Source organism: Oxyura jamaicensis, chromosome 18 (assembly GCF_011077185.1).
Source record: "Oxyura jamaicensis isolate SHBP4307 breed ruddy duck chromosome 18, BPBGC_Ojam_1.0, whole genome shotgun sequence".
NCBI lineage: Eukaryota > Metazoa > Chordata > Aves > Anseriformes > Anatidae > Oxyura > Oxyura jamaicensis.
Genome location: NC_048910.1, coordinates 12454867 through 12467089, shown reverse-complemented (window position 1 = coordinate 12467089; position 12223 = coordinate 12454867). Strand labels below are relative to the sequence as shown.

Genomic DNA, 12223 nt, shown 5'->3' with positions numbered 1-12223 from the left:
GTGTGTGTATATGCCTACATATTTTTTGTTATATACGTACACGTGTATATAAAAAATATATTTACGTACATAATTTTTCCCCCAAGCATGATCTACTGCTACCTTGACTACTAGTTTCTAGTCAGAGGAAGAGATACGTAGTAAATACAGCTACTGACTATGTGCTAGAAATTCTCACAGCACAGAAAATTTATCTATCTTCTGTATATTATGTAATTCAGAAGTATGGGAGAGCAAAACTGCTTCATTTTAAATTCAGTGAGGTGATCAAAGAATGTCTATCCATTGTAAGGCTTTATTTGTTTCTGGTCATTTCTGTGTCCCATAAATGACTAGCCTCTGTCCTAACATTTGACACCTTGAGAGCCTGAGAGCTTTGAAGCAACTGCTTGGTGGCTGCTTAGATGGCACGTCTTTTCTTGAGACCTCAAAGATGAAAATGGATTGTTTTTTTCACTAAAGAATTAACATAAAAGTACGGACATCATACAGTCATCTACTTCTCTTGTACTTCTAGGCTCTGCTGAGAAACGCCAATATCTCCAAGCAAGGTTCCCACAGCTGGATGCTAATAGCTTTGCCAGCTCCCGAAATACTACCTTTGAGCAACATATATTACGAGTTACCAATGGAAAAGGTGTGAACTCAAAAATATTTTTCCTTCTTTAGTTAGCTGTGCCACATTAGATAGTTGCACTTTCTGAAGACAAAAGGGATCACTATAAGACAAGGGTAGGCTCTCCACAGAGTTGAGTTTATTAAAGTTGCTTCTTCTTTCATTGCAGGTGTCAACCTTGTGCTGAATTCCTTGGCAGAAGAAAAGCTCCAAGCCAGTTTGCGTTGTCTTGCTCAACATGGGCGCTTTTTGGAAATAGGCAAATTTGATCTATCTAACAACAGTCAGCTTGGTAAGATGAGGCATCAGGAAATACCTTTTGTTATGTTTAAGCAAGCATGACAACACAACCTACTTAGTATCTTATTATCTTAGTATCTTAACGCAGGCTACTCTTCAAATTTAGAAAAAGCTTTTTAGCTGACACATTTGTTTCATAAATAGGAATTTTGCCTTGGCTTTACAAGCCATGTGTTAAATGCATCATTGCAAAATGCATCATTCCTATCACTAACAATTTCTCTAGCCTTTTCCATGAATACCTTCTTGGAGAAGCATTCTGCATTTTTCTAGAAACCTGTATAAAACTTGCAAAATAAGTGAGTGATCTTTCCTGAGGTCTTTCTTTATAATCAATGTAGGATGTATTGCCCACAAAGAGTTTGGCTTAGAAGGTAGTAAGAAGCAGCTTTTGGTAGTCATGACACTGTTTACCACTGTCTCTTAGCTTTTAGGTTTCTTAGATCTGCTAGACAATATTTATAAACTTTTTGGGATGAAACACGTCTATTTGTAGTAGATTAATGCACTGTAAAAGTAGTAAATTGTAGAATCACAGAACCATAGAATGGTTTGGGTTAGAAGGGACTTTAAAGATCATCTAGTTCCAACCACCCTGTCACAGGTCGGGACACCTTCCTCTAGATGAGGTTGTCAAAGCCCTATACAACTTAGCCATGAGCACTTCAGGGACGGGGCATCCACAGCTGCTCTGGGCAACCTGTTCCAGTGCCTCACCACCCCCATAGTGAAGAATTTCTTCATAATATATAAACTAAAGCCTACTGTCTTTTAGTTTAAATCCATCGCCCCTTGTCCTGTCACTACATTTCCTGATAAAGAGTCTCTCTTCAGCTTTCCTGTAGGCCCCCTTTAGGTACTGGAAGGCTACTATAGGGTCTCCCCAGAGCCTTCTCTTCTCCAGGCTGAACAAACCCAACTCTCTCAGCCTGTCCTCATAAGAGGGGTGTTCCAGCCCTTTGATCATACTCATGGCCCTCTTCTGGACCTCCACCAGCACATCTTACGTTGAGAGCCCCAGAGCTGAACACAGTGCTCCAAATGGGGTCTCGAGAACAGAGCAGAGAGGGAGAATCACCATGTAGGTGATTCACGTAGGCCATGCTTCTTGTGATACAGCTCAGGATATGGTTAGCTGTCTGTTCTGCAAGAGTACATTGCTGGCTGATACTGAGTTTTTCATCAACCAACACCCCCAGGTCCTTCTTCCCAGGGCTGCTCTCCATTCACCACCCATCCCTTCCCTCCAGCATGTTGACCACACCACACATGAAGTGCATAGCTATACAAGCTGAAATTTTGCCCTCTGTTCTGGGTAAACTTGATCATTTGTAGAATGAAAGTAATTTTTTTTTCAGAAAATTACAGATAACTTGATCTGAGGGAACTTTATTTTGTTGTTTCACTAAATATCTGCAGCATTTTGATGGCAAAGGGACAAGATGGATCCATTTATCTTGTATAGAAAAACAAATTAAAATATTACAATGTGATGTGTTAGTGAAAAGTGACCAGAATGTTCTCTTGGAGAACAATAGCATATAATGAGTGTTGACAGTCTCCTTCCTCTCTTAACTATGTTTCAAAAGACTATAGCATCAATGAAAGCTTTCTATGGAGAAGTGTTTCCTACTGGAGAAGGACAGGATGTATATGGGATTCTAGTTCCTCTGTGACTTCTGACTCAGCTGGCACTGTATACAAAACATATTTTTTAATATCAGACTGACCATGTATTAGCTTGTCATTTTGACACAGTTTTTATAGGTGGAGTTTCTGTTAAACTGGTCTACTTGTAATATTACAGCCTAATTAATATACCTTTTAGAGAGTATATGTAAGAATGTGTTTTGAAAAACATGGGATTCTAGCAACTAATGACTGCTTTACTCTTCAATTTTACACTACTAAGCTACACAAAAACATTTGTGAAGCAGAAGATAGACTCCGTTTTGAAATGGCAGCAGCATCAGGTAATAACAAAGTTGCTTTTTCCAGGAATGGCTCTTTTCCTCAAGAATGTGTCATTTCATGGGATCCTACTGGATTCAATCTTTGGGGAAGCAAACGAAGAGTGGGAAGTAGTATCAAAGTTGTTGATAAAAGGCATAGAAAATGGTGTGGTAAAGCCCCTGAGAAGTACAGTCTTCAACAAAGAAGAGGTAGAAGCTGCCTTCAGGTTCATGGCACAAGGAAAACACATTGGCAAAGTTATGATCAAGGTAAGGGCATAATAATTTTGATTCTCTGGTGCATCTGTAATCCTCTGTAGGGATATTCTGTATGGGATATTCTGATCCAGTTTGACTTCAAGTTGTGTAACCAAAACAGCACAGGTTTACAGCTTTTGCTACTGACACTGGAATGTATGTAATATTGTCAAGTCTGTCACTCAGTCTACAAGTTTGATTCCCAATTGGTTGGAGGAGCATAGCTGTGTGTGGAAAGACAGGAAATACGCTTGTGTATCCAAACTTAACTTGCTTTTTGGTGGTTTGATTTGGTTCTGTTTTGCTGTGGAAGGTCCAAGAAGAGGAGAAGCAATATCCTTTAAGAAGGTCTGAACCAGTCAAACTCTCTGCCATCTCCCGAACTTCCTGTCCATCGACCAAGTCTTACATCATCACAGGCGGCCTAGGAGGATTTGGGCTTGAGTTGGCACAGTGGCTAATTGAGAGAGGAGCACAGAAGCTTGTCCTGACATCCCGTTCTGGCATACGAACTGGTAAGCAAAAACCATAAAGGATGGGGAACATAACTGCCTTTCAGCTGACCTCAGTTTGTTGTTTCATTCCATTTTAAGTGTCTTATCAACAAATAGGAATGTCTTGATCACTCTTTTCCCTCCTCTCATGTATATATTCTCTCACTTTCAAGAAGCTGTCATCCCCTTTACTCTAAAGGAAGAAGTATCTTTTAGGTCTGCCTCTTTTTTCTACTACTGCTTCTTTCTTCTTTTTTATACTTCTTAATTATATCAATCCATGTTTGCCTTTTTCGTCCTTACCCAGGATTTTTTCTGTAGCTTTACTTTTACCTTTACCCCCTCTATAATGTCTGTATCCAGCTACCTCGTTGCCCTGTCCAATAGCTGTAGCATGGTGGCTTGCATGCCACAAGAAAAGGCCTGTAAACACCTTGCTAAAGATACTCCCTCAGGTTCTCGGTGTGGATGCTTATTTCTTCTCCTTCAGATAACTCATCTAGAAAGATGTGCCCTACTGTCTGGTAACACCAGTTAGTTTTCTTACTCAGTTTTGATCCATTAGGTTGATTACAGTCTCAGTACCAAGATTTCTTATCAGTGGTAGTCTTAAATGTTACCTTATACAAATTCAGCCATAACTTCTTTCTGTCTTTACAGCTTTCTTCTTTCTATTGGCAAGTTCACAATTGCACCACTTATGCAAACACATAGATCAAATCCTTTTGTACTTTTCAAGTTTTGGTTGTGCCACTACTGATGATTGTCTTGCTCTAATCTAGCCACTCTTTACTGTCTCATTACGCAAATTCTTAATTTTATTTCACTTCACTGTTGCACCCTGTCCCCCAAATGTTCTTCCAAATCCCTTGTCCACATTGTGATATGTTTAGAATACTTCTGAAACTCAAGTTATTTCTATCTGCTATTCAGGTTTTGCCCAGTTTTCCTTTTGTAGCTGAACTGGGACTTACTTAGTTATTCGGTCCCTATCTAGTCAGAAAAGTGTAGGAAGCCCACTAATAAAAGCCTGATGGTCTGAATGCTTCATTGTAGACATTATTCACTGTTTTTTTGTTTGTTTGTTTGTTTTTGGGGGGGTAGGCTACCAGGCTAAATGTGTTAGAGAATGGAAGGCACTGGGAATCCAAGTATTGGTATCTACTAGTGATATTGGAACACTAGAAGGAACGCAGCTATTGATAGAAGAAGCTATGCGGCTTGGACCAGTTGGGGGCATCTTTAATTTGGCTGTGGTAAGTACCAAAAATACTTGGGACTTCTAAGAGACAGCAGCCATTAAAGTGACTTTTGTACTGAGGGCAGTTCAGGTTTTAGATGCTCTCTTTGTGTTTCAAAGAGCACTTCGTTTGGCCCTTACCTGATGAATAAATAAAGGCTGATAGGTCTGGCCCGTTGACCTGGGAAGCAGCAGTATGCAGCCAGCCAACTTAGTTCTTTCATCAAGTGAATGTTGCCCATGACTCCTGGGGACAAGAAAAACACTATGCAGAACTTGTTAGTTGAAGACTGCAGTGGCAGTACTGGAAATAATATGTTGGCCTTGTAATTTGAGGACATCTAGGCGACATCTGTGTTGTAAAGTTACAAAAATCCATTGTGTAGTGATATCCTTTCATATCTCAGAAAACATGGCAAATTTAAACTGGAGATGATACTGATTTTTTGTTTTGTTTTTGTTTTAAACCCCTCCAATAGGTCCTTAGAGATGCCATGATTGAAAATCAGACCCCAGAATTATTCTGGGAGGTCAACAAGGCCAAGTATTCAGGCACCCTTCATCTGGACTGGTACGTATCTGTAGAAGGGATAAATATGAACTAGTTTTATGGTTACAGAATTGATCAAACTTACTCATTTTAGTCTTACATTAGCCTTCCACAGCAACATATAGTTAGCAGGCTTTTCTGATGGGTTTCTTTGTCTCCTTCTCCATTCCAAGGGTGACACGTAAGAAGTGCCCAGATCTGGACTATTTTGTTGCGTTCTCATCTGTAAGCTGTGGAAGAGGAAATGCTGGGCAAAGTAATTATGGCTTTGCCAATTCTGCCATGGAGCGTATCTGTGAGCAAAGACACCATGATGGACTCCCAGGTAAGATGACTATTTATTGCCCAGAAAAATCTATCCCACCAAACATCCAGAGGAGATCCAATTCACCAGAAATTTGTGCACTTGTCTAGAATGATAATGAATGTTGAAGACTATTTCCTGTCCTACCTGTTAACCTTAGTTGTTCATGTGTGAATGAATATTGACTGTTTAACAGTACAAAGGAAATGCAGGCATTTGCTTAAGCTGTTTTTAACTCCCTTTTGTTGCTGCTATGTGTTTTAGTTAGTTGCCTAGTGTGTTCTTCCTCTGATTTTTTTTTCCTACAGGCCTGGCAATCCAATGGGGGGCCATTGGTGATGTGGGTATCCTGAAGACAGTGGGAAACACAGATATTGTGATTGGGGGAACCATTCCCCAGCAAATCAGCTCATGCCTGGAGGTGCTCGATACCTTCCTGAATCAACCTCATCCTGTCATGTCCAGTTTTGTCCTAGCAGAGAAGGTCTCTGTGAAAAGTGAAGGAAGCAATCAACGGGATCTTGTAGAAGCTGTTGCTCACATCATTGGTAAATGCAAAGGCTAGCAATTGCATAGTTGGCACTGGTTTTTCTAGAAGTGGTATTTCTCCAGTGTGTGCTGAGGGGAATATTGTTTTCAACTGCTGCTTGGAGGAAAGCGAGGGCTGATGTAAATTACCTCATCCTCTGATTGCTTCTAGAAGCATCCTTTGCTGAAGCAGACATGGGGATACTGTTGATACGGTTATTTCCATAGCAGTTTGCATGAGAACCTGAGAACAGCGAGATGGGGTGAGACTGGAGGTCCATCTGTTCCAGTATTTTGTGGCCAATAGTGCCCAAAAGCTTGTTTCCCTCCTGCTGCCACCCAGCTATGACTGGGCAGCAGCCAGTGACTTCTGGTCCACTTTCAGAGTGGTGGGTGGTTTGGGGAGTGGTCTGTTTAGTGCAATGCTATGCACCTCTGATTCCTCATCTGTCCTTTATTTAAAAAAAGTATTTTTATTCATCTTTTCCACTTCTCTTTATTTAATTTGTTGTCCTTCGGAGTAAGCTGTTTTTCTCTTCTTGTTTATTTTCTTCTAGTCCTCTCCCTTCTGGAGAGAGCTTCTAGCTTTTGTTAGGGCTGGGCTAACATGACATCCCAAAAGGAGAAACCAATAGCAACAGTGGCCAATGTCCATTCTCCCTTATCCTGCGAGGTCTCTAGAGCAAGCACTGCTGGGCAGTGTCTACATGTCAACACTTTTGGAAAGCAGTTGTGCTGATTTAGGTGCCCTGTTCAGCATCTCCCTATGATTGCTGTGGTGTGGGTGTGTTGTGCTAGTGGTGTTTCTAGGGAGTGGATTGGGGCATTATTTGTTTGTCTTTAAGTTGCTCCTTCTCTTTCACTGTCTCCAATAATACATTGAGTGTGGGCTTATCTCCCATAGTGTGTTTCTGCACACTTATATGTGCACACTTATTTCAGTCCCTTGGGTTTTGTTTAGAGTGGACTGGTGCCTTTCTCTAGTGGAGAATCAATAGGAACAGCCCCCAAGGGGAAAATTCTGGGAGCAAATATATGATTAACGCCTTGAGTACTACTCCAGATTTGAAAACACTCAGCTTGGGAATTCCCCATGCTGCAAAAAGTGGATTTTATGTTCTTAGTAATTAACTGGTAGTGTATTCTCTTATTAGCTGTGTGTGATCCCATGTAAACCGTAGCTGAACTATGTGTTATAAGAAGTGCAATGTCTTTCTGTCTGTTTTGAACCTGCTTCCTTTTACCACAGTGTCCCCAGTTCTTGTGTTGAAAGTGAATAATCTCTGTCAATTCTACTGTGTCCCACTTCAGTTGTCTCCCTTCCAAACAGAAGTGGGTACTGATCTTTTCTTTCGTACTAAAAGAGGCACTCAAATTAGACAGTCTCCTGGGGGTTACTTAAAGAATTGTGTCTAGTAACTAACACCAAATTTGATTGCAGAAAACATTCATGGCTTTTAGAAGTTATATGAAATGCATGGGAGTGTCTGGAAATTGTACCAGCTGTAGGGTTTTTTTGGAAGGAGAGAGTGGCTGAAGACAATGAAGGGAGAAACTAGTAAGAAGCCTAAGGGTGGAAACATGGATCAGAACAAGGTGGAGCAGGAGAGGAAAAGCTATGGGTACAGGTGTTATTATGAGAAGCCTTCTTCAGGTAAGAAAAGGATGAGAGATGTGAACAGTGCAAAAATTGAGGGGAAGAGGGAATTAAGACTGGAAGAAAAGTCAGTTTTTCTAATGTGATAAGCATCAAGTGTTGCAATAAGCCATCATTGCCACTGCTAACTGTTTCAATCTCATCTTGTAACCTAGGATTAATTGTGTTAGGTCTAAGACTGTGGTTTCAGTTACAGTCTTCAGTATGTGAAATTTCTCTAGGTGGCTGTTCTAAACTTTGTCTAGAGCTGAAGTGCTGATGTTCACAGCTATGTAGCTGGGACTGATGTATTCCCTGTCATAAAGTTCTGTACATTTAACACGTACCCTAAAGACTAGATCCCATATGACCAGATGTGGGTTGTAGAAGTAATTTTTGAAAGCATTAGATGATCCTGAATGGTAAATTCTGCTCTGTAGCTGAAGTTTATTCAGGTTTGAAGAAAAACAGAAAAGCTGAAAAGAGAGGCCTAGAGCTGAAAAGAAATTGATCTTTTGCTTGTCTGCTGTTTTTTTCCTCAGGTGTCAGAGATGTGAGTAGTCTGAATGCTGACAGCACCTTAGCAGACTTGGGCTTGGATTCTTTGATGGGTGTGGAGGTGCGCCAGACACTGGAGAGAGACTATGACATCATTATGACCATGAGAGAAATCCGACTCCTTACAATCAACAAACTTCGTGAACTTTCCTCCAAGTCTGGGACAGCAGAAGGTATAGTGCCTGGATTAGGGTTGCTACCAGTCATCTGAGTACAAATAACTAAGCACCCAACCCATTGTTTTCATCTCTGGTGACATAAGCGTCTATCAAGCCATGAAATAAGATGATTATAGCTGGAAGGCTTTTATATGACAGATATATTGCTGAAATGCACTGACATTGGATTAGGCCTATCAGTTCCAGGGGAAGAGCATAAGAGGTTGTGAAAGCTGTCTTGCTGCCTGGATAGTATCTGCCTAAATTGATATTCTTATGCAGCTGTATGTGTGTATCTGTAGAAATAAACAACGTTACATCATGTTTACTGTAAGCTAAAAGCATATACAGTTGCCACAGAGCAAATGATGGTAGAAAGATCCTTATGTCTGTGCCTTGATTTTGTGAGCCAATGGCCTAATCTGGGCAACCATAAGCACCTCTTTTAGGGTGTGGTACAAGACCAAGACTCTGATCCTGTATCTAACTGTGTTTTTCTGATGTGCTTTCCTTGAAAGAGCTGAAGCCATCCCAACTGTTGAAGACAGGCCCAGGCGAGCCTCCAAAATTAGATTTGAACAACTTGCTGGTGAATCCAGAAGGGCCAACAATTACCCGTCTCAATGATGTTCAGAGCACAGAGCGCCCTCTTTTTCTTGTTCACCCCATTGAGGGATCCATTGCAGTTTTCTACACTCTCGCTTCCAGACTTCATATGCCCTGCTATGGGCTCCAGTGCACAAAAGGTATCTCAGTTCTTCAGTATCTTAAATTTGTAAATCTAACATTTTGGACTTCTGTTCCTTTATAGAAGGAGTTTTGTTTCTGGACCCTTAAACTCAGAGGATCAAGCATCAGTACCTACAGTCCACACAGGGTTGTGTCTAACAACCCCAGGTAATGAGAAGTATTAGGTTAGATTGAAAAGCTTGTGCATGGGGAAAATGGAACAGTTAGATATTTCATCAAGTCCTTGCCAGCAGGTAAGCATGTGGGAGAAAAACAAGGCATAGTGTTCTACCTGTCTTTGGAAACTAGAAGTATTACTGCTCCTTGTCCATAATATAGGTTGCTCACTGTGATTTAGAAGTTTACCTTTAAAATAATGTGGATGTTTCTAATGAGGTTGTTTCTATGTTCATGAAAACATAATTGTCTCTGCTAATGTCTGTTTCACCTCACCCTATTTCTAACTTGCTTTCATGTTCTAGCTGCTCCCTTGGACAGCATACAGAGTCTGGCATCCTATTACATTGACTGTATGAAGCAGATACAGCCTGAAGGACCTTACCGCATTGCTGGATACTCTTTTGGTGCCTGTGTAGCTTTTGAAATGTGCTCTCAGCTGCAAGGACAACAAAATGCCTCCCATGCACTCAACAGTCTATTCCTCTTTGATGGGTCTCATTCATTTGTGGCAGCTTACACTCAGGTAAGAAATACAAAGAAAATCTTCAATCTGGAGACCATCCTCTGTTGTCAGGGAGGATTGGATGCTTACTGGGAGCTTAATATTCTAGATATGAACTATCTGAAAAACAGACTTTTCTTGCTGGGGGAGTTGGGACAGAGCTATAGATAGTGCTTAAGGATGGCTGAAGAGTGGAAGCATGTCGGGGGTGGTCTTCAATAACTGGCGAGGGCTGACCCAAAAATGCTGCTCTTGCCATGGTAAATAATAACATTAGTATGGAGGCCTCAAGACAAGATCCTAATGTAAGGGTGCTAGGAAGCCCTCCTTAAGCCTTCCTTTCCATTTTAACGGTGCTTTCTAGGAGATCCTAGAAAGATCCTAGATTCTTAGTAATTGCCACCTGTAGATGTGCTTTCTAATCTGTCCTCAAGGTATCTTTCCTGTGTACCAAGCTTTGGTTTCTCTTTTTTGTTGGTTTCTTCTCCCCCTGCCTTCTTTTCCAATTCAAAGTCCTTTGTTCTGGGATTGTTTTTATCTAGCATTCAAGCTCAGGTATATTGCTTTTTTTTTTATAGCTCTTTACTGCTTGCTTTTCCAGAGCTACAGAGCCAAGCTGGCCCAAGGAAATGAGGCTGCACTGGAGACAGAAGCATTATGTGCCTTTGTTCAGCAGTTTACAGGCATTGAATATAATAAGGTAATGCTCATTCCTTATATTGCAAAGGAGGGATGTGGATGTGGGTGCTTTGTTATTTTTAATGTACATTAATTCCCAGATACTAAGACTACAGTGATTTAAAAAAATGTTAATATTTCTAGCTGTTGGAGATTCTTTTGCCCTTGAAAGATCTGGAGGCTCGTGTCAATGCTGCTGCAGACCTGATAACTCAGATTCATAAAAACATCAATCGTGAAGCACTCAGCTTTGCAGCTGCTTCCTTTTACCACAAGCTGAAGGCTGCTGACAAGTATATACCAGAGTCAAAGTATCATGGCAATGTGACACTGATGCGGGCGAAGACTCACAATGAATATGAAGAAGGTCTGGGTGGAGACTACAGACTCTCAGAGGTCAGTCTGAGGCCTCCTGTTGGCTGTTGAGGTTCCCCTAAGAGTTGGGAGAATAAAATAAAAGCATGAAAAAACATTCTTATGGAAAGGGGAAAAGATGAAACCAAATAGAAAGAGTTATTCTGCAGCTATCATGCTCTAACAAGAAATAAGACTCAAGAAGTAAATAAGTTGATTGGTTCCACACATTTTTCTCACGGCAGGGAGAGCAAGGAGGTCTAGCCTCCATATTGGATAATCTGTTTTCTATAGCTAATTCTTGCAGCTCCCTAAACAAACAATAAATAAGACAATAAAGATACATGACCTAAATAGATGATAAAGATACTAGAAGAATGTGACTCAACAGAAGTAACTTTGAGACTGTCTTTTTGACTGTAGCCCCCTAAAGTTTGGCTACTGCATGAGGGCAGACTTTGAAGAGCAGTGTCAGCCCTCTGATAACAGAGGCAGCATTTTCTTAGTTACACTTTGTGGGCACTTTCCTGTTATCTGTACAGTAAAAGATTTCAGAATTACTTTCCTTCTCCTAGCATCTTCTGCCCCTTAAGACTTCTGACTTGCATTCATTCTTGATTCCAAGCTAATATGAAATGTGATTTAAAGTTCGATAATGCCCTTAAAGGAAGAGGCATGGGGATGGCGGGAGAAAGATAAGTGGAGGGTTATTTGGTTTTCTTAAGAGCATGGAAGTAGCTACTTCAGTCATTCTTTGATACAGTTGGTAAATTATTCTATCAGTATCATGTTGTTTGTCTTCCTGCCCAGCTTATATTTGAGTGGGTCACCTGTCAGGCTGCCAAACTACAGTGCTTTAAAACATGAGTTCCAGTGTCCTGTAGCTGATCTATGAAAAATGCATCGGAGTAAAACTGGACATGTTTTCAATTAAATTGGTAGAGACAGTGGTGTAAAATATGAATAACTTAGACTGACAAACCCAAAACAGCCAGGAGGCTAGTTGGTTGTAAATTTAGAATGTTTTTTCTGTTTTGTATCTGTACAGGTATGTGATGGAAAAGTGTCTGTCCATGTCATTGAAGGGGATCACCGCACCTTATTGGAGGGAGATGGTGTTGAATCAATTATTGGGATCATCCACAGCTCACTGGCAGAACCACGTGTCAGTGTCAGAGAGGGTTAA

General features: G+C 40.8%; 1 protein-coding gene across 1 annotated transcript in view; it reads left to right on the top strand.

The window, feature by feature from the left end:
• FASN (fatty acid synthase) overlaps positions 1-12223 on the top strand; it is a 38237-nt gene extending 26014 nt beyond the window's left edge. Inside the window, exons 29-42 of the mRNA XM_035342608.1 lie at positions 518-637; positions 786-908; positions 2915-3138; positions 3440-3641; positions 4725-4876; positions 5340-5431; positions 5584-5735; positions 6023-6262; positions 8421-8609; positions 9113-9340; positions 9806-10026; positions 10607-10705; positions 10828-11079; positions 12086-12223. Of these exons, the coding sequence (XP_035198499.1) occupies positions 518-637; positions 786-908; positions 2915-3138; positions 3440-3641; positions 4725-4876; positions 5340-5431; positions 5584-5735; positions 6023-6262; positions 8421-8609; positions 9113-9340; positions 9806-10026; positions 10607-10705; positions 10828-11079; positions 12086-12223 (2432 nt within the window). The remainder of the gene's footprint in view (positions 1-517; positions 638-785; positions 909-2914; positions 3139-3439; positions 3642-4724; positions 4877-5339; positions 5432-5583; positions 5736-6022; positions 6263-8420; positions 8610-9112; positions 9341-9805; positions 10027-10606; positions 10706-10827; positions 11080-12085) is intronic.